Raw genomic sequence first — 23549 nt, forward strand, 5'->3', positions numbered from 1 at the left:
CCATGATAAGCAGAAAAGCATCTCAGAATGTGTTTTAGCTTGCAAACCCTCCATACACAGTATAGTGTTATGTTTTTGCACCTTTATAACCTCTGTTTTGGATTAAATTCCCAGGGGATTTTCAGTTTCTGAAACTAAACTGGCAGCAACCACGCAGTTTATATCAAAGAGATCACACTTTTTCCCCCCAGTTTTGATCTTTAATGTGACCAATAACTGAGGCTCTTGAGCTGCATGATTTTATGTATTATGCTGCCTTAAAATGATTGGCTGATTAGGGAACTCACACTCTTTCGCACACTCAATTCCAAACCCATTCAACCCATGCAGACATAAGAAGGACATACCAAACTCCAGAATACTGTATATGTTTTAAATGTATTAAAATATAACTTCAATAGGGAATGCGTGCCTGTGTATGACCAAAAATAAGACTATGGAAATTAGCATTTAGAAATTAAAAACAGGCAGAAATACTGTGTATAAACCCACTATGTTTTCTTCTGTCATTCTCTCTCTCTTACTTTCTTTCTGTCTGTCTGTCCCTGTGCCTTCGAATTTGATAGCAATTTAAAAGCTTACGTCACTGATGTTTACTATGATTGCACTTATTTAGTCAGTGGAGTGCAGCAGCACTAAAGGTCCCAGAGTATCAAAGCACACCCCAAACAATCATCTCACACAAACGGCAGATGAAAAAGCGGAAAGACAGAAAGGGAAGAACGAAGCCAAACGACTAGGGAAATGTGGCGTGTCGTGTAATGGCACTTTGCTCTACTGCAAATTGAATTCAAAATGTCCATCCGCCCCAGAACGGACAGGCGGATTAGAGAGAGATGCAATTCTGTTTTTATCGCCTTGCGTGCTTAAAAAAAAGCTCTGAGAGCTGTGGAAAGTGTATCACAAGAAATGGCATGCTAAGAATATTCCGACTTTATTACAAATATCTGGACGTTGTGTGTAGTGGGGACTTAATTCCCTGTCAAAAGATTTACTGCTCAGGAATCTTTAATACCCACATGGCATGCACAGTGGGGAAAAGCAGTCATAATAGGAGTGCAGTCTAGCTGAGGAGTAGGACAATATAAAATCTGTGGCACACGTCTCAGCCGGGGATTAATGACAGCACCGCATGGATGAAGCTCAGCTGTGTAGCTGTGTAGCTTAGCACATATTTCTGCACACTTCAAAGATGTGTTTTTGCTCCCTGACAGGTTGGCTGACTTATCCCTGTTATTAAAATGCGTAAAATATGCATCAATATATTTTCGTCACTTATATTTTAACTCTAAATACCTTCTCACATGCAGTCTCATTTAAAAGGTAATCCATTGTTCCTACTTTGATTAGATATGCTTAATCAACAACAATTGTGAATTGTTATTCTTGCTTCTTGATTCTTTCTTTTGTCCAATAATATCCAGAGACGACATTCATGCACATCAAGGTTTTATAGGTTCGTGCAGCAGAACGGAGCATTTACCATTTCACACTTTGATGAGTGTCCCTTCCTAGTTTTCAGCCAGAAATAATTAAATGCCTTACAAATTTTTAAACTAAACAAACTTTAAATTAAAAAAGTGTGTACGTAGCAGTTTTTATTTGTTCATAAGACCAATGGACAGAAAGTACTTTCATAAAACAGAAGTGTATGCTGGTAATGTCAAGTATATACACAGTATAAATATCTATATCATTTAAAATTTATCTAATATAATCTAATATAAAATTTAGACTTTTAAAAACATTCTTTGGTGCAAAAGTTTTGCAGGTCTTTTTTTATAGCAAATTGTTTTAAATAAATTTGAGAAATGTATTCACTGGCATCTACTGTATTTACTTTATTATTGTCATTTTTAAGGTAAAGTTATTGTAATTATGACCTTTATTTTTGTTGTATTAATAGGAATTGGCAAATATGGTCTGATAAATAAACAATTAAAGAAGCCATTTGTTTTAATACAATTACAGTAGCACATACTGTATACAGTAGGTTTGTTATGCACTGGGAAACAACTAAGTTTACCTAGTTTAAGTTTATCTTGCCAGTCCAATTTTGCTAGCTTCTTTGCCAGTCTGGAGGTAATTTCACTCGATTGCAACAACTTTATGTCTCTCTTAACTTTTTTCTCTTTTCTTTTCAAGGTATATTTCAAGCGAGATGGTGAGCTGATTGAAGTGATCTCCTACGTCTCGCCAACAGCAACTGATGAAGGAGGAGGTGCATTGGGCGTGCGCAGGGCAAGACCTCTGCTCAGCAGGGATCTGGATGAGACCAAAATGCAGAAATCACTGTCTCTGCTTGGACGGCTCTATACAGAGAGTCCGAGACGGAGTTACGCGGCCAGGCAAACGCGTTACGAGACCAGTCCGGCTACAGAGGCCATCCCAGAGACGGTGGTGAGCCGAGAGTTCCCACACTGGGTTCAGAGTGCCGACCCGGCGTACTTCTTTAGCAATGCCCACCTTCCTCAGAGTGATGGTTCTGTGACCGTGCAAGCCAAGCTCACGTGGATCCTGAACCCTCAGATGGACAATGATGCCCTGTTCAGCTGTGAGGTTAAACACCCAGCCCTCTCCATGCCTATGCAGACAGAGGTCACATTGTGTAAGTAGTATCTCATCACTGTATAAGACGGTTATGCTTCAATGTTATTTATTGTTAGACCTTAGCAATTGGTGAGCCAATATGCAAGCTGCATGATTATCATGAGTTAAACTCAAGGTCACTGGAAACCTTCATGCCTGAAAGGTACGAGCAGCCAAACAAATCCAAATATAATGAGGTCAAACAACTCAGTCATACCACTGCCAATCAAGGTCATACTAAGAGAGTAGGATATCAGCAGAGTATGGGATGGAACCTTGTTGACCTATGTTGATGAACCTTGGTGTTGCTGTTAGAATTTAATAACTGCGCAAGGTTCATGCACACTAGTTATGAGGTCAGACCCTTACTGACTATTGATTGAGTGAAGTGTTAGTGCTCTACTGATAATTTAAACCAAAGTTAAGAGGGACAAATAAAAGAAAATTAATGGTTTAACAAATGACCACGTCCATCATGACTGTGCCCCAGTGCACAAAGCAAGGACTATAAAGACATGGTTTAATGAGTTTGGTGTGGAAGAACTTGACTGGCCAGCACAGAGCTCTGACCTCAACCCTGTCGGGCAACTTTAGGATGAACCAGAACAGAGGTTGCAAGCCAGGCCTTCTTGTCCAACATCAGTGCCTGACCTCAGAAATGCTCTACAGAATAAATGGCACAAAAACACATAAACACTCTAAAATCTTGTGGACCTGAGAATGGCAATAGGAAATAGTGATGGGAAGTTTGGATCATTTTAGTGACTCTGCTCTTTGAATCTCGTTCATCAAAATGAACGAATCTTTTTTTGAGTCATTTAGTTCATTTTGTTCTGTTGATCAGAAATAAAATAAAATGTTGAATTTTTAATAAACAGATCCCCAGCATGTCTACATACACAAATTTTGCCTATAGTTCCAGTGATGAAAACATTACAATGCAGCTAAGGACATATAATGATAAACGGAATGAGCAGCTCACCTCTCATATCTTCTGGTCCGAATCATTTGTTCTTTTACACTATTGGCGTCTATGGGAGTCACGTAACAAAAGAACGAATGATTCAGACAAGGAGACTTACTAGAAAACCCCGCTCAATTCTATCTCCTGTGTAATGCACTGCATAGCATCTATGAGAGTCAGATGACAAAAGAACAAAGACTTAAAAGATAAGTACTCATTTTTGTTTCCTGTACATAACCTACGGAGGTTTTGGGATGCTTTGCACATACTGTACAGTACGTGCCCAGGAGAAAACTAATTTACTCTTTGAGACTACTCGTTTTTTTAAGTCAGGTTAAAGACTCGTTCATAAACGACCCATCACTAATAGAAAGAAATCTTGTGAGAAACCAGACTTATCAGGGAGCCCATTCTTATTAAGATAGCAGGGGTCGATCTGCAGGCATGCTAAGAGTAAGGATGCTGGAAGTTCAGTATAACAAAAAAGGTGTTTAAATTAATATAAAGTTCACTTTTGTTATTGGATGCTTGGGTAGCAAACTATTTTTGAGAATTTCAGGTCAAGTGGAACTGTCTCCATCACCACACGCATACCAAGCAGACTACACATCGTCTGGATCACTGGGAGCTCAGGAGCACCATGTGTAGCTCAACAGAGAAAGATAGAGAGAAAAAAAGAAAGCTGTATGAGGTGAATGTATATTTAGTGCAGAGTGCAAGCAGGGACTCTGGCAGAACAACCTTTGCCATCATATCAAGTCACTGATCTTTGTTTTGTGGGTTACCACATCAATTCACCAGGTCTGCATATCTAGTTTGGCACAAAGTATTACACTCGAAGCATTTACTGACACAAATTCACACGTTTATCTGGTACATCATTCCCCTGCTTAGATCCTGACATAGTTTTAGAAAATACTTTATACACACATTTTCTATACAAACCCAGCTGACTTGGGTTAATAGGATGTAAGGAGTTAGATAAATTTTAAAAGTGTCTTAGTTATAATTTAATATAAAATATTAATATAAAAGAAATGATGTTTATGATGTTAATAGTAGATTTATCGCAAGCTTATCTTACAAATCAAAGCCTGAAGGGTACAACTGGCCAAACCAACCCAATCAGGAAACACTTTTTTAGGCCATGGTATTGCAGGTCGAATGGTGGAAATGTATATGCAAAAATTAATATGCAGTTGTACTTAGGTACAGAACATCATCACTAATGTCAGAGCCGACCAGGAGAAGGTCAGGACCAGGGGTGCTTTGGTGGAGTGTTCAATTATACTCTTACCATATGAATGAATGAATAAATTTTTGTTTATGTGGCACACCTTTTTCTCAGATGTCCTATTAGAATTATAATTTATTGTAATTAGGGTATTAATATTAACTATTTAGTCAGAATACCTGTCAAAGCATCTGTGCAGTGGTAACAGGTTTTATTTTTGTCCATTAGGACAGGCTTGACTTGACTCTGAATTCAGTGCCCTTGGCGACTTGAAACTTTCATAGACCTTTTTATAAAAACTGTTTGTCTTGCTAAACCCAGTATTCTTAGGAAACTGCCTAAATAAGTTGACCTTTGAACACTGCAATTTTTCTTGTGCTGATCAGGACTTGGATAACGGAACCTCTTTCTGAATCAGAGGGTGTGAAAACAAACCAACCTGCAGTCATCGCTTTTCTTTTGGCTTGTCCTCCACCCTCCTTGCTCTATCACCGCTGCATCTTTTTACATCGGCCTCTGACAGATGCATTTAGAGCAACTCTGACTTCTATTTGTTTCTTAATTGCGTTACAGCCGGGGCAGATTGCAAGTCCTAACGCAGAAATGCTGAAACCTGCTGTGATTGACAGGCTAATACATTGCACTGCCGGCGTGCTAGATTGAGTTAACTTACAACCATTATTGAAAAAGTCAACCTGAATTAGGCCAGTGGAGTGAGAATTGAACCACACGCTGGCCTCCGAGATGCCACTGTTGTAGGTGCCAATGCTATCCTGTGGCACTAATAATAATAATTTACCATGCTAATTGAGATGCTAGGAAGATTTCATGCTAGTTTGTTTTGTTTTGCTGAAATTGCTGCATTTGTATGCAGCTAAAAAGCCAGGCAAAATAAATGTAATCTCAACAGGTCTTTTTTCTCATAGAGACCTGAACACCAAAATGGTTGTTAACGCTAAAACAAAGATGGCCTCCAGCAGATCCCATTATCACATCAAAAGCTGTATGTGCTTATAGTCTTCTATCTGTCAACTATGGGAAGCGGAGAACGAGTGATGTGATGCAGGACAAGCTAAAAAGATGTTTTTGACTTCCTGACATGGAAACAGTAATAAATGGAAGTGGGAGACATTTATAAAGTGGGGTTCATACAACAAACCTGGAGTACTATGCATTTTTATTTGTTTTTTTATTACTGCTTTCTTTTAGCCAAACACCAGAGAATGGTACTGTATGATGTGGTATGAGACACATGTAACATGGACTAATATTCAAACCACTATTTCATAAAAATGTGCAAGTAGCTTTTACTATTTAGTGGAAATGTTTCAACAGTATAGTCTAGGGATATGGTTGATATGAATTAGTCTGAAAAACTTAAATGGAGTACAGGTGGCATGGTGCAAAGCTACAGGGTGGTGACTGATCACTTTCAGCTTACTGATTTGTAATGGCAGGGAGTTCTGGAGGTTTCTCAGCCCTTTATGTAGCGATGTGCTTGAAATCTATTTGTGTGGTGTTTGTACATGTCTGTAGTTGTATGGATGCGATCCAAAGCGGTGCACAGTGGCACATTCTGAAGCCCAGTTCTCACTTTCATAATATTTCCCATGAATCACTGCAGGTTCAAATTCGACTCCAACACGCTCTGATGTCATTACATTTGGAAAAGTAATGAAGCCCTATAGTTAGGCTTAAGTAAGGTGACTTAAAGTAAAGTCTGTAGGCTGTGTTTTGTTGCAAAAAAAGACAGCAAATAAAGCCATAGCTATTCTGGTTAATCATCTTTATCCCAATCTTAAATATTTCTTTACTGATGCAAATGGTCTCTTCCAGGATGACACCAGCCCCCACCCTCATGACCCAATTGTTCACTGAATGGTTTGGGAAAAGATGAAAATAATAAGTCATATGCTATTGCCTTTACATTCACTTCACCTTACACCAAATGAACTTGCAAGAGATTTCAGATGTAGCACTCCACATCTCCATCTGTGAAACACCAAATGAAGGAAAGAATGGCTTTTTTCTATCTAGCACAGTTCTTTGGAATTGTGGAATTAGTGCTAATGTGCATTAAGGCTGGTGGGATCACACATGTATCTTTAGAAGTTACACAACAGCAGATTTTCCTACAATAACTTCAAAAAGCTCTAAATCTTGTCCCCTACTGAGTGGCATATCAGATTGTCCTGTGGCAACACCTCTCCTGAGTTCTGGGTTCATTGGTCTCCTATGCTTTACTACAACATTCCCATAATTCCCACAGTGTGTCATGCAAAATAAAGCATGAAAATGTCATCCACAGTGGAACAAGCCTTTCATTTCACTTTGCCCCATGAGGGTAAAGCTGGGGATCTTTATGGTCTCGATAGAAAACGTGTGTCTACATGATAACAGCTAGAGAACAATGAACTCACAGGAGCATGCATCTAGAAAAGGGCAGGTTAATTGTCCAAATATTTTTTTTTTTTTTTTGATGAGCCATTTCCAGTGTAGCGAGTGATTTTCCAGCTAACTCTTTAAGGAAATGGATGGAGGACATGACCTCAGTCTGACATCTTTATATACATACTTCGGTTGTTTCTTTTTCTCCCCATTTTTTTTTTTAAACTATGCTAGAATGAAACATTATATATGGATATAGTATTGCTGTGATACCTTCTATGACAGCATCATACCCTGCTACATATATATCCAACAACACATCACTTCCTCTCATTAAATATTGATTAAAGTTAAAAACCTTACTTAAAAACATTTTGTTGACCGTATGTTATTGTAATTAACAATTCTATTAAAAAAAAACATGGGATGCAGAGTAATACATAAAGTGAAACATGCCTGTGGCGTTACCGTCCATTATCACCACATTAATGCCTCTCATCCAATCAGATTGTATTATTCAACAAATAAATGTTGTTCAAATTTGCAGTGATTCATGTTTTCGTACCTAGCATTTGTTTTGTGTAACATGTTTAAAATCAGATAATAAACATATATAATAAACATAATAAACATATATAAATACAATACACATTTAATTTCTAATACATCATCAGCCTAATCTCCTGTATGGTTTAGTTTCACAAAATCCTGACTGAAGAATGGGAACAGATGTAAGAAACACACCAGCTTCTCAGCTCATGACTTTTGTACAGAAAGCAGGAACTATTAAGTGTTGTAGTGCATCATGGCTCCCAACAACCATAGTGCTAGTCATCTTCAAAACTTCTAAAAGAAAAATATATGAATGCTTTTCACCCATTTTTTTTTTCTTAAAGACAATCTAATATACCTGCGGGAAAAATAGCCAAAATGAGAGATAGTTTGAGAATGCATGGCTAGTGTTAATATACAGTATATGTTGGTCTTATATGATTTTTGTGGCAATTAAATGGTTAACATTTGTCAAGGATGAGTTCGGGCAGCATCAGTAATGTTGATTAAAGTTTTCAGGTCAGAGTATATAAAATAAGAGAACCTGGTGAGGGAGAGACTGTTTACCGAGGCTGTACTGTATGTGATAGCTGATACAAAGTTTTTTTACAGATGTTCCACAACATTAAGTAATGTATAAATGAATACAAGTATTTGTCATAGGGTAATAAATAAAAGTGAAATTGGTGGCAAATTTCTGAAAATAAAAACCACTACATGTTTGACTTGAATAATTTTTTGTAATAACACTATGACACCTCGCAAAGGAAAGAGACAAAAAAAAACAAGGCCTGGTTTCACCAATTTAAACAGCTCCTTTTTTTTTAACTTAATGTAACTGGATTTGATAATTTGGAAGGCAGTTGAGGTTAAATTTATCCTGTACTGGCTGTTGGTCAAACTCCGAGACATAAGTCCAAGCAGCCGGTGATTTTCCATAATTAAAGCTAAAGATCAAGGAATCAGGATTTGCATTTGATTCAGCAAAAAACATTTTTTAAAAATTCTGAGCTGCAGGCAGATTATAATCTTTTATCCTAAACAGAGTGATGATCTGTGGGTTTGTGCAGGGTCCATTATCTGGAGATAAAGATAATTAAAATGATAAGGTGGATGGAATTCAGGCATGATGACAAAACAAAGCATCTTGCAAGCATCTTTAGATTTTACACAATAAAACATTTGATTTAAATTAGACAAGCCAGTGTCTTTTATATTTCGTTTTTCATAATCCAGCGTTCTGGGATTTACAAAGAATTAGAGCCGAGCACAGCTGGTCGCCTGGACAGAAAGATTAGATATCAGGCTGTTTGTGGTTTCTAGGTGTTCAGCTGACATTAACCTTGGGGACGTGTCAGCCGCCTCCCCTTTGCGGAGGAGGAGCAGGGCACAGAATGTGTTGTCGTAATCAAAGGTGATGACGCGAGCTGCCAACTGTTCGCGCTGGACGCCGGCCCAGACCTGTTCCCGAGCATCTCATCATCACGCCCGTCAACAGCCGTGGTTTCTGTCAGAGCCAGAGCTCAAAAATACCTCACAGTGTGATGCATCGCTGCAGATGGCCCACGGTGGCAGGGCCCCTGGCTAAACACGTGTGTAAGTAAATATCACAGGCTGGTGATTCGACCTCGTTCTCACAGACAGCACAGGCACAAGATCCAGGTTATTGATCCCTTAATTCGACAGCTAAGTGCAGGAAAAGCCAGGCCAGTCCATGCGTGCGCATCCCTCATACGCATCAACACGTTCGCTATGTTTCTCATGGGTTTTTATGAGAAAAAATCGATGTAGTCGTCAACTCATGATTCACATCTCGACAAGCTCTTAATCTCTCCCGTATATCGCCTCTCCGCTCTAACGTTCTTGCTAATGTCTCCACTCATTTCTGTAGTGGAAAAACAGCTATTTTTTATTTAGTTTGGAGCTTGTTGGGGATCACACTAGGATTTATTCGTAGATTAAAAATTGGAAGGAAAAACTCAAATATTAATTTAAATTTAAATGTAACTTTGTAGCTATTGGGTTGAATGGAAATTGTTTTAATGCAACATGCAATCATCATGCTGTGTCCAAAGATTCACTCTGTAGAATTAAATAAAAAGAGGTATTATAATTAAAAATTAAGATAAAGTAATAAAGATTACAATGTTTAGATTAGAGTGTCTAAAAGTGTCTAGTAGGTGCTAATATTATTATTATTATTATTATTATAGAATGGACATTTTAAGTTCATATGTGTCAACTAGGCAAACTAATTTCTTAAGTAAAGTCCAAGGAGAATCTCTGAGTTGTTATCATGTAATTACTGTCATTCTGACATGCATGAAAGTGGGATAATTCCTGCCCTCATTTAGTAATGGCAGATGTGAAGCTGTCAGATTTAAATGTAATTTTTGCTGCAAACACCGTCATGAAATATGAGGAAATAGATTTTTTTTTTCCTATAGCATGATTGTGTCCATTAACAAATGCTTAGAAATGTACAATCCAGGATGCTCTTGCTATTGCTAACGGGTTAAAGAATAAATAAATAAATAAATAAATAAATATATATATATATATATATATATATATATATATATATATATATATATATATATAATAAAGAAAGGGTTTGAAAGGTCGAATTGGTGGTTTATTGTGTCCCATGTAGCACCATAAAATTCACTTTCTGGACAATATTTTTTTAGATGTGCCAGGTTTTACTTAGGGTCAGCATCCACCCTTTGTAAATGTACCCCTTTGGGGTATGCAGAATTGGATTGGGATATTATCTGGAAGATGGTATTTCCTTAATCCTAGAAATCTTGCTCTTCAGTTGCTTCAATATAAATGTGTTTGTACATATCATACTGTATAATTCCACACCACACATCTCAAATGAAACTCAATGCACAACTTCCAAATGTTCCCCAAATTGTTTTCGTGCCTTTTTCCATGTTTCAGAAATCTCTGCAGATGTTTCTAGATTGTTGTCCTTACTCAGAAAAAAAATCTTCTTTCATTCCCAACTCTCCCCATATACAAATATCACTGGTTTGCTCCTATGCTGTTAGAAAGCTAGTTCTCGTTTTTTTACTGATAGATAGATAGATAGATAGATAGATAGATAGATAGATAGATAGATAGATAGATAGATAGATAGATAGAAAATTGCATGTTTTCCATGCAAGAGCTACAACAATAGATTTTTTGTGTGTGGCGATTGGTTTTGTTGTTTACATCTCTTTACAGAGGGTTTACAGTTCATAGCTATTTTTATAATGCATTTATAAATTGCTAGCATGATGCGTTACATACTGTATGCTATTTATAAGAATTGCCAATACATACAGTACATAAAATACAGTACATATACAATTCTTTAATATGTTTTCAAGTTTAAGCATATTTATACTGTAGCATTGTGTTGCCTGTAAAGTTTAATAGTATGCTGTAAAGTTTCGTACAAGATCATTGTTTGTAGTATGCTGCATAGTTGTAAGGTTCTGTAGTATGTTTTATACATAAGTTTAATATTTAACTAATGTAGCATGTTAAGTTTTTGGTATGCTATATGGCTATAAGGTTCTGTAGTATGTATTTTTAGTTTAATTAATATAAATTTTATTAATATTAAGTATTAATTAACAATTAATACTTTAACATTTTGATACATTTATAATGTATCATGCTATACATGTTTAAGGTTGTGTAAAGGTTTGTAGTATGTTGTAAAGTTGTTAGAATCTTTTTTTTTTCACTTTTAATAGTATATTGTAACAATTTTAAGCTTGTGAAGTTTTGTAGTATGCTATGAAGTTATGGTATTTTGTAGTACGTTTTAGAAATTAAGAGTATACTGTAAGGTATTACAGCATGTAAAGGTTTTGGCATGCTGTAAAGTTTTTTAAGAGGTTTTGTAAGATGTAATTTTAGTTTAATAATATAATTTATAAGGTATAATAAAGTTTTGTAGGATGGAAAGGTTTGTGTTACTTCGTAGTTTATAGTTCTGTAATATGTTCTAAAGATTAATTGTATACTGTAAGGTATTGTAGTGTCTAAGGTTTTTAAAATGCGGGACAGTTGTAAGGTTCTGTAGTATGTATTTTTAGTTTAATTAATATTAATTTTATTAATATTAATTATTAATTAACAATTAATACTTAAACATTTTGTATAATTTATAATGTATCATGCTATACATTTTTAAGGTTGTGTAAAGGTTTGTAGTATGTTGTAAAGTTGTTGGAATCTTTTTTTTTTTTTACTTTTAATGGTATACTGTAACAATTTTAAGCTTGTGAAGTTTTGTAGTATGCTGTGAAGTTATAGTATTTTGTAGTACGTTTTAGAAATTAAGAGTATACTGTAAGGTATTATAGCATGTAAAGGTTTTAGCATGCTGCAAAGTTTTAAGGTTCTGTAAGTTCTGTCTTTTAGTTTAATAATATAATGTATAAGGTATAATAAAGTTTTGTAGGATGGAAAGGTGCGTGTTACTTTGTAGTTCATAGTTTTGTAGTATGTTCTAAAGATTAATTGTATACTGTAAGGTATTGTAGTGTTTAAGGTTTTTAAAATGCAGGACAGTTGTAAGGTTCTATTGTATGTCTTTTAAGTTTATTAGTATACCTGAATTTCTTGTAGAATGTAAAGGTTTGTAGTCCTTTGTATACTTGTAAGGTTAAGTAGTATGTTTAAAAGTTTAATAGTGTACTTTAACATTTTGTAGCTTGTGACGCTTTGTTATCTGTAGTTGTGAGGTTCTGTATTGTTCTGACGTTTAGGATTATTTTGTAAAGTTGTTTAAGGTATTCTGTAAAAATTCTTTTGTGTTTAGAGGAGTTGATAATTGCTCTGATATAATTAATGATTACAGAAGTATATCTTTGTACATCAAATAGATTTTTAAGCATGTAAGCATTTTAAATAAATTTTAAGTTTTTAAAACATTTATTTTATTAAAGTAAGGCATTTGTTTTCTTATCAAAGAAAAAAAAAACAAGTCTCATACTGATCCATAGAAAGTTTATGCATATGTATGTATGTATGTAATGTATGTACTGTATGTATGTACAGTAAGAAAAACTAGCAACTAGCAAATTTACAATTTATTGTACAGTATAAGAATATACCAAGTCCTACAAATCCATTATCCATTATCCCATACATTCACTCATGATTTTTGATTGTGGTTGAGGTTATTGCTGATAGCAGTGCCAGACTAGAGCACCCATCAGCCTCTGAACTGCAGATGTTTACGTCATGCAGCAAGTCACATGATCACATACCTATTTGCATAGCAGTTATAGTCTAGAATCTGTTGTTAGTAGCGTCATGTACATTTTATAAAAGAATGGTCCAGTTTGTTTTTGTGTTTATGGTCTTAATTTCTGTTTTTGTGGGTTTAACATTTAATAAAATACTCCACACATGCATTGATCTCCAATCAATCCATGACAGTAAGAAACAATGCAGAGCTAGTAAATCCTGCTCCAATAAGATTTCTCAATATAAATTGCCTTTCTTGTAAAACACCACCACTGCTTTTGTTTAAAGAAAGCAGAGCCTCTCGCGTTCATGACAGAGCTAAAAATGTGTGACTTATCCGTGCTCTGTATACACAGGAGAAATCACTGGTCCCTCCGAAGGTCACAAAGTGATTTTTTTTCCCGTTTCTCTGCTTCTTTTCATGGCTAGCTTCTCTCAGGCACCAAATTAAACCCATCTGTGCGCTTCCGTCCGTACAAGACAAGGGAATTAGTTCCCTCAGTGTCTCTTATCTCTCTACCTCCATACCCTGCCTCACATGCTCTGTTTCTTCTTCAGTAATGAATATCTACCCAATTTAGTTCCTTGTCTCTCTTTCTGGAAATAAATCCTCCCTCAGCTCCTTGGATGAAAGAACGTAGGAATCCCCAGAGTCCCAGCCACGACCTCAGTGCTCAGCCCTGTGACCTTAATTGATAAGAATGGTATTCATTGGACAAAATGGATCTAAAGACCTTTACTCTTCATAACTCCTTCTGCAGCATGACATAGTGTAGGTAATCACAGGCAGGTCAACCGCAGAAAGATGCTGACTAATGAAATGAGTTAGAAAATAGTGATTGTGCACACAAAAAACCTGCACAATTTCTAAGAACTTAGAGTTAAGTTAGTGGCAACAATTATTTGGCTTGTAGCTGTATCGTCTGGCATATCTCTTAAGAAACACATTTCCCAATCACCATATTTCAACAAAATCCAAGAGCAGATGTCATAACCTAATAAACACTAAAGCAAGGGATAAATTTCTCCTGTCAATGACCAACACCAGTGTCAGCAGGTACTCAGATACATTGTAGGTAACACAGGAATCTGCTAACTAAAATAAAAATTCTTTAAGATCATGACATACCTTGATAGGAATGCCATTTGTATTTGTACTGAACAGATGAGTGTGTTTGTATCTAAAAAGCATAAATGGCTCTGTGCTGCAGTGGTTTTTGTGTCATTGACCATACGACCATCAGATAGAAAAGTTTGTATGTGTGGGAGATGTGTGGGAAGAGGACATGTTTTTTGGCATATATAAGTGTGGTTGTATAAAAACATGAGTATTGTTGTTGTACAGACAATAGGGGTACAACAGTATTCAAAAGTCATGCTGGTGGATTTTTTGGTACAGTGAAAAAGAGACATAAAGGTTATTTTAAATTATTGTACATTTACATATATACCCACTGTAGGTGTCCAGGTGCTATGTTGTTTAGGAATAGTAACAGTACTGTCTATAGCAAATAATACCAACAATCATTATTTTAATTATGAGATATGAAATGGGATCATTTTAAACATTGCCGGTGTTAAATAAAGCGCTGTTATTAATTTTGCACATATTGAACTCTCTTTTTCAACAGAGGAAATGAGAAACATGTGTTTTAAGACATTTAATAAAATAACACCTCAACTAGGGGATTATTTTAAATTATCATGGCTGCACACAACATCCATATTTAAAAAAAAAAAAAAAAAGTTTTGTCTGTACATTGGTCAGTACTCACTCCTTAATATCTTATGTTTTATACATTGGAGGAGACGAAACCAGTTTCAGAATGGTTTCTGTCTGTTCAGTATGTCTGTCCAGACAAATTTTGTTACGGTATCATGCAAAACTGGATCAACAGAATTTAATGGAATTTTGCAAACCTTAGATATATGCCTAAAGTTAAACCTGTGCCATAAATGAAATTAAAATGTTCAGTAAAAGGGAAGTTTTGTGCAGCATACTGCGCTGGCGTCTAATCGACCAGTGAAAAGAAAATTAGTGAAAGTTTTACAGTACATAAATATCTGCCTGAAATTTCACCTGAACCTATACGCAAAATCAAAATAGTTGGTAAAATCGATATTATGAACATTTATGATAATAACCTATTTAAAATAAGCTACTTATAAGCTACTTCCTCAATGTAAACAAACACCTGCACCAAAAGATATAATTTAGAAAAGCTACATTTTATATTTGAATACTTAATATTTTTACCACTGGAATAACAGTGCTGAAGTGGTTTAAGTGAATTCTGAAAATCCCCAAGCACTATTTAAAGCTATAGACTGTGTTCACTCGGGTCATAACACCCACCACACAGATCTTAACATCCTGTACCAAACATTGTGATACAAAAATATAAGTACCATTACACCACTAATACACAAATAGGTTGAAATGTCCTATCAATAGATAATTTAATGTCATTTTTAAAAGTAACGAGAGTATGTAAGTTAAAAAGAATAATCTGGTACATACATAATATTTTTAGATTTCAATCCTTAAAAATGTCCAAACATATATTTTTACTTAAAATTACTTCAAATATTTATGTAAAAAAAAAAATATATATATATATTCTCTCAGCTATGTTTTAATAGCCTGTCTATCAATCATCTTCAATTGTCTTTTTAGTTATAATAACATTTGTAAAACGCACTCTAAAAAACACTTTGCACTTTTTTAGGACTCAATTCATAATAATTCTGCTTTCATTCTTTAACTATTTTACTGAATTACATCTAATCTTTTATATTTACCTTTTATTTTTGTTTCTCCACAGCTGCCCCTAAAGGTCCGAAGCTTACCATGACCCCAAACAGGGCAAAAGTTGGAGACACAGTGCGCATCATAGTGCAAGGATTCCAGGTATGGAAAGCAGGGATACGGAAACAACATATAACTTTTTTCACTCTGCCATTATTTATTATATAAATATGAAGCCAGCAACAAAAAATATGTCGGCAATACCTGTACTGCTTCCAAATAATTTAAGAGGGTATGTTGAATCCAGGCACTAATAATCATCAATCCTAGATTAATTGATCATCAGCAGGTCTGCAGATCTCTAAAATAGAAGAAGTTTTGGCATTTTAGTGGTCTGGAGCATTCAATGGTGTGTTAACACAATGTCAACAGGGAAAGACATAAGTAAACTTCTTAGAGAAGCAATTGTACAGCTTGTTTGGAAGGGTTGCCAGAATTTAAAAAAACATGGAAGCATGACTAAGCCCACTTAAGGCATCTGGAATGATGTCCTATGGACGGATTAGACCAAAGTAAAGTTGTTTGGCCTTATTGGCCAGCAACATGTTTGGCGAAAACCAAACAGCAGAAACACCTCATGCCCATGTTAAGCACAGCGGTAGAGGGGTTTTGATTTGGGCTTGTTTTGCAGCCACAGGACCTGGGTCCCTTGCAGTCATTGAGTTAACCATTCTAGAATATTTTAGAGGCAAATGTGAGGTCATCTGTCGGACAGCTAAAGCTTGGTCAAAATTGGGTCATGCAAACAGGACAATGAAAAATGAATGAAAGAATGAAAAATTAAAGAATCAGTCCAGACCTCAACCTTACTGAAATGCTGTGGTGGGAGCTGTCCATGCCCAAAAGCCTTAATAAACTAAAGCAAAAGTTTAGCTTTATTATGTTAGATAAATAATATAAAAAAGTTGTATGTTGTTGTTCATATGAGGTTTTATTTGACTAATACTAAGAACAGTTATAATCAGATAACTTTTATTATGTTTTTACACACACACACACACACACACACACACACACGCACACACACATATGGCTTGACTTAAAGTAAGAGAAACAATGGCACATTTTGCTCTTAATAATTAATAACAGTATTCCCCTTTCTTAGCTCACATTTCTCTGTGACTGTAGGATTTTTTTATTATTATTATTTTTACCTCAGTGCTAATTAATTTGTCATACCTTTCTTACTTGGCACTGTAGTATTTAATACCTTAATTAATGCAAATTCCTTTGACAGCTGACCTTTCTCAGTTAGCCCTGTATGTTACAACAATTACCACAAATATCTTTGTTAGCCAACATTTGTGTTGCTTCAGTTGTTTCAAAATGCTTATCCTTTTCTGCAAAATAGTGATTTTTACCTCAGTTACTGATATTTTCTTTGTTTGCTCAACGTTCTCACCTAGCACTGTAATGTTTTTTTCTACCTCAGCGAGCACTAATCCCTTTTTAGGTCACCTTTCTTGGTTAGCTTTATGTTGCTTCAATGAGCACAAATTACTTTTGTTAGCTCACTATTCTCGGTTAGCACTATAGTGTTTGCTACCCTGGTTAGCTCTATTTACTTTAAAAGTTCCTGTTTCTCAGTTAGTGCTATTGTATAGTGCTGTATTTGTTGCCTTAGTTAGCACTTACTGTATTACTATGATACTACTATAATATTACTATTTTAGCTCAATTAAAGCTACACCTATAAGCTTATATTTCTTCAGCTAGCACTATATTATTTGATACATCAGTTAGCAATAAATCCTTAGCTCAATTTTCTTAGTTAGTGTTGTAGTATTTCTTACCGTACTTACTGTAGTAGTTTTTTCTTTGTCAGCTTATATTTATTAATTCAGCCCAATTAGTTAATTATTTATTAGTATTTATTAATTAATTCCTTTGTTAGCATATTTATTTCAGTTAGGGCTAATTCTTTTGTCAGTTCATCTTTCTTATTTAGTGCTATAGTATTTCTGACCGTTTATTTCTTTCTCAGTTCAGCTTTTTCAATAAGCACTTTAGTATTTGTTACCTCAGTTACCACAAATAGTGCTATAGTGCTTACTACCTCACTTACCGCTAATTCCTTCATTAACTCACCTTTCTTCCTTATAGTCTTTCTTACCTCATTAAGTTAGTGCTAATTCTTTTTCAACCTAACTTCTCCTAGTTAGTGCTATATGTGTTTTACACCAGTTAGCAATGAAGTAATTTTTATATTAATAAAGCAAAAAACGTATGACAGGCCTTATGGAAAATTCTAATATACTGTAGCATACTAAGTTCACAATTCTATTAGTGAGTGATTGTTTAGTCAGAGTTTAGAAATTAAGATGTTGTTTGTCGGTAAGAGCGTTCATAAATGATAGGTAAATTGTTTCCTACCTTCCTTAGAGGGCTTTTTTTTTGTTGTTGTTTCTTGCTGTTTTTTGATGCTCGGCATAAGGTGCGCTAACTTCCCTCAACGAAATCTAAACCAGCCATCTGTTTAGCGATACCTCTGCAGTGTTCAGGTGTAATTATTTTCCGCCTGTATTCAGACGCTGCGAGCTGGTTGTAAGCGCATCACTGTCAGGAACGCAGCGTTTTCTCACCGTTCAGCCACTCCGTCAGTTCAGAGGGGAAATCAAGCAGGCAGATTGCTTTAGTGTAACGATCATTGGCTGCCAAAAGCAAGAAATCTCAGCTCAAGCAAAAATAAAATAAAAGGACAATGGCTGAGGGGAAGTTGCTGGCCTGATCTTTGTGGCAGCAATGACTCGGGGGAGGTTCTCCAGTTCACTTTAAATCATCTTTGTAGATTTATGCAGCTGTTAGTCAGCAAATGATGAGGCAGTTCAGTTTTATTAGACTGATACTTTATTATTACAACTGAAGCAGCCAAAAGAGAGTGACACATCTGACACATTAACATCCTGATGTTCGTTTCCTATATATTTGATGTGCGCTATTAAAGGAAATTAAGAAAAGTCATTACAAATATGTCCCACTGTCCAACTAAATTAGCATAGATGAATGATTTAAATAGAAATTTTATCATTTCTTTTTTGCTGGAAACCGATAAATTGATCAATGATAAGATTTTTTTCTGCCTTTCTCTGCTTATTCATAATGTAAATATATGATAATAAGTTATTCATATTCAATCCATTTTTCTTTTTTTTTAACAAAGATGACAGTGCCAACGATAATGTTTTGTGAGCATTTCTAGTATTATCTATACTATGCACCCAAGTCCATTTAGTAAATTATGGCATTTGCTTCCTTCATATTCCATTCTTGAGCACTGCGGAAAATATTAAAAGTTGTATCATCAGATTATTCTGAATAATCTCTAGGTTAAGGTGGTGTTAAGCTAGTGTAATGCCATTACATTGCATTTTAATTTAGCATGTTTTTTTCCACCATAATAATTAATAATTACCAGCTATCCTGCAAATAAATCCCAAATATATATTGGTGTGACTTACTGAAAAGTAAGCAATGAGACACAGAGAACCCTACAGTTATAATTAATAATTATACAAAGAAATTAAAAATATGCAAGCTGCACTACTACTGCTATTACTTATTGTTATAACAAATGATTAGTTATAGTAGGAGGAGTATGAGTATTAGTAGTAGTAAAATTGTAATAACAAAAAGGAAGAGGAAGGAAAAAAAGAACAAAAGTAGCAGTAGGAGTATCATAAGGAAAAATGATAATAGAAATAATATTAGTACCAGTAGTACAAAGACTAGTAATTGCAGTGACAACAAGAGTAGTTTTAACATCGAAAGGAGTACAGCTAGAAGTACTTGTAGGAGTTTTGAGCAATAAGAGGACTGGTACTAGTTAGGAGTGGAAGAAGTATGTTTAGTAGTAATGTAACTATTAGTAATAACATTAGCAGCCACAGTATTAGGGGGACAGTAGTAGTAGTTGGAATGGAAGTAATAGCAGAAAGTACAATAAAAGCAGTAATAATAGAAGTACATACTGTAGTAGCATTAGCAGTAGTATCAGGAAAAGTATTATTATTATTAGTAGTAGTAGTACTGTTGTAGTAGAAGTACTGTGAGTATAAATAGTACAGTAGTACAAATAGCATGAGCATACAAAATGTTTTAACAATACAAAAAATATTCTATTCTATTACAAAAAAAGCATGAGGGGCGTTCAAGTAAACCATGACTGGTGCTGACATTTATTTTGAATTGGATGTACTGTATAAGGGGGACAAGTGCATTAGTGTAGCAGGCTATGATAGGGATAAATAAAGGTAGTTTTTATTCTCATAACTGTCTTCTGTTATTGTACACAAGTGCAAAAGTCCCGTTAGCCTTGAACACCCCTTGTATTAACATTAAAAAAAGAGAGTGGATTACATGAGAATAAATATTTGTTAATTTAATTGACAAGTGCTATCCTGATGTTGCAGTAGCAGCTAAAGTAATAATATGGAAGTATTATTATTATTATTATTATAAGTAGTAGTAGAAGTAGTAGCAGAGGGAATCCTTTAACCACTATAGGAGTAGTATTAGTAGTAGCTGCATCAGGTTTGTTTGTTTTTTTTGTAAAAAAAAAAAAAAAAAGAAGTTTTTAGGGATACAATATAGCTGATTATATTTATATAGTTTATTAATTTTCAGTCTCCTGTTGTTTTAGTAATGTACAGCTCCACACCTATTTTGTCCTGGAAAGCCAGCGGTTCAATGCACTGACAGCAGGGGGCTCTAAATAACACAACCTGCTCAGTTTAACCCTTTAATACCCCACCACATGAACTATACCTTAAACATAAATACGCTATTATGTGAAAATAACACTGTATGTGCTCTAAATATTTTCACATCTCAAACAGACTTTCATTTTCAGGTATTTTCATTTCCTTATGAGAAAGGGGACGTATGCATTCCTGCATTGTGAACCCATTCCAGTGCTGTCAGGGTGTAAATACAGTATGTGACACACAGCCAAGCCATGATGTTCTGTCAATCATTATTAAGGGTCACATGACTTTGACAGGTGAAGATGTCTTGTTTTTCTACTGTTATGACTGGAAAGCTGAACAGCTAAATATAGATTGGGATACTTATACAGTATACAGTAACTTGTGGCATAGCCTTCAGGTTTATGCAGAACGTTAAGGTAAAAATATAACACACATTGTGTATAACTGTTTGTTGAAGCTCCAAAGTTAAATGCTGAGAAGTAAAGAAAGTGGAAACAAATGCTTAAAAGGATATATACACACACTTTCACACGGTTCTGCTGAACATTACTTAAGATAATACTTTTTTGGTTCCTGCTTCAGGCTTTTCCAGGCCTAATAAGAGATAATGCTTGACAAAGTAATGCCATAAGAAGGCGAGAGTAAAACTCGATAGTCGTTTGCCATCATCTGAAGTGCCTATTTGTTGTGAGTGCTTTCATGGACCATGTGCCCGACACACAAGCTCAATTTTTATTTGTCCCTGCAGTTCATAGGGAACCCTGAACAAGTCAATAATAAAATGTTATAATAAGGCTAACTCGCTCTCGTTTCCTCTGCCAGAAAGTGTCTCGATTATTGATAGAATTTTCAAGTAAAAGGTAAGTTAAAAGAAGAAAAACAGTTCTTACTGAAATGTGTTGGAAGAAACAAAAGTCAGCATCACAACAAAGGGTTATTCAGTTCCAGTGAAAATGGGTTTATATTATTGATATTATGGAATGCATCATCCCTTGGGTTGCTTTTTATCTTTAAAGGATTTTCTGCATTAGCATTGTACATATCTTTTTACCTTAAGCATACACTCAAACACAACCATTACTGTCTTACAGAACGAGGTGTTCCCAGAGCCGCTGTTAACCTGGACGCGAGTGGGTGGACGTCTGCTAGATGGCAGCAGTGAGAGGGAGGGCAGGGAGCTGGTGCTGGAGCGGGTGCCTGCAGAACTCAACGGCTCCATGTACCGCTGTACAGCGCAGAACCCACTGGGTTCTACTGATACACACACACGTCTCATCGTTTTCGGTTAGTCACCACACACACACGCACACACACACTCACACACACACACACACACACACACACACACTAACTATAGTCTTCATTTAAGGGTATTTCCCATTTTCCATGTTCCCCAATTTGATTCTGGATCTGAGCAAAATAAAAATCATAGTAAATCAAAGGACTTCATCAGAAACTAAGTCAGAGTATGTGATAGTGTATCACGGTGCCAGAACAATCACAGGCTTCATTAATATTTCCACCATTCCTGAAATTTTGAAATGAGTCACGGATTAAACTAACATAGTAACAGTGCATAATTTATTAAATGGTGGATTGTTGTGGTTTACAGGTGGTTCATGCATCTTTATAGTGGATCATAGAATCTAAAAACAAGCTTTTGTGCTGTCATCATGCGCTCATGGATGCAGTGGGAAAAATCTATAGAAATGGCTAAGTCTGACCTTGTGCACCAAGTTAACTTAATAGTTTAAGCTAGTAGATATTAAATTCATGACTAAATCCCAGTGCAGTAAACTAATAAATAGTCAGCTTTAATAGTTAGTATATCCACTGCTAAATAGTCTGTATAAGACCTGGATAAACCCTCTCTGACATCACACATAGGTTTTTAAGCTCAAATATTAGAGCTCTGGTTGTCAACATTTTGGCAGGAGCTCATTCTACCTAAATCTTGGTTATTCCATAAATTGGCAAATGGTTTGGAATGACGTAGCATAGCTTTTGTTTGGAACACGCCTACTTACCTTAGTTACAAGAAGGCAATTTCTTAGCTTTAGCCCTGTTGTAGACACACAGAAGTTGAAATGCCATGGTGTTAATGCATTTGATTGAACTCCATCATTCATACCCTACACAATGTCCTGTGTCAACTCCTACATTTCTTGTGGTAAGTCAAACTACAACGATTCCAGTTAGATGCTTGGCTAAAATGCTGCGAAGCATACATCTGGCAGTTTGACACCTGCAATGCAGTTATCACTGAACTTAGCCACATCCTTAATTATGCATAAATGTATGAATTAATATAATTTTAACTAATGAATTATATAAAAATGTCATGAATGGGAAATCTAGCTATGGAGACCAAAAACTTTTGTTTGTGTGTTTACCAGACTGCAGACGTTGATTTCTGTTTAAAGTTAGTTAAGGCAAGTCAGTAAATAAGTAGGTCTCTGGTCAGAAATCATAATCATAGTGTAGTATGTTTAGAAATGATGTGTAGCTAATTCGTAGGTGATTTAGTGGATGTAATGTCACAGACTGGACTAAACCAAAAATTATTAGGATTCCGATTTAGGACAATAGCACTCATAGCAATCATATGGGAGTATGAGAAAGACTCCACAGCCAACACACACCTCATAATCCTTCCTTCATCACCTCAGAATGTATGGTAATTAGTATACATACGTACATGCATACATACACACACATTTACATTATTCATATACTGAGTTGTTGATCTGTACATTAATGCTTATTTATTAATGATGTGCATACAATATGTTTTTCTTTAAATTGTAAATTGTTTTTGTGAAATATAATGAGGTTGAAGAAGTGAAAAGTGGAAGAGAAGATTAACTAGACTAAATGGAAACAGAAAAGAGAACTGCAAATAAGGAAAAAAAAGTTGCAATTATCTAATTTGTTTTATTCTCTCTCTCACCACAATCAACTGAAATACACACTGTATAGACACACAGATGTTTCTGCTTTATTATGCATAAAACATTTTATTGACAGTTAAAAAGTCACACAAAGTTGTCA

General features: G+C 35.4%; 1 protein-coding gene across 1 annotated transcript in view; it reads left to right on the plus strand.

The window, feature by feature from the left end:
* igsf21a (immunoglobin superfamily, member 21a) overlaps positions 1-23549 on the plus strand; it is a 311873-nt gene that overhangs the window by 280798 nt on the left and 7526 nt on the right. The window contains exons 6-8 of the mRNA XM_053483621.1: positions 2146-2608; positions 15809-15894; positions 21590-21782. Coding sequence (XP_053339596.1) covers positions 2146-2608; positions 15809-15894; positions 21590-21782 — 742 coding nt within the window. The remainder of the gene's footprint in view (positions 1-2145; positions 2609-15808; positions 15895-21589; positions 21783-23549) is intronic.

The sequence above is a fragment of the Clarias gariepinus genome, chromosome 23, assembly GCF_024256425.1.
Source record: "Clarias gariepinus isolate MV-2021 ecotype Netherlands chromosome 23, CGAR_prim_01v2, whole genome shotgun sequence".
In the NCBI taxonomy this organism is placed as follows: Eukaryota; Metazoa; Chordata; class Actinopteri; order Siluriformes; family Clariidae; genus Clarias; species Clarias gariepinus.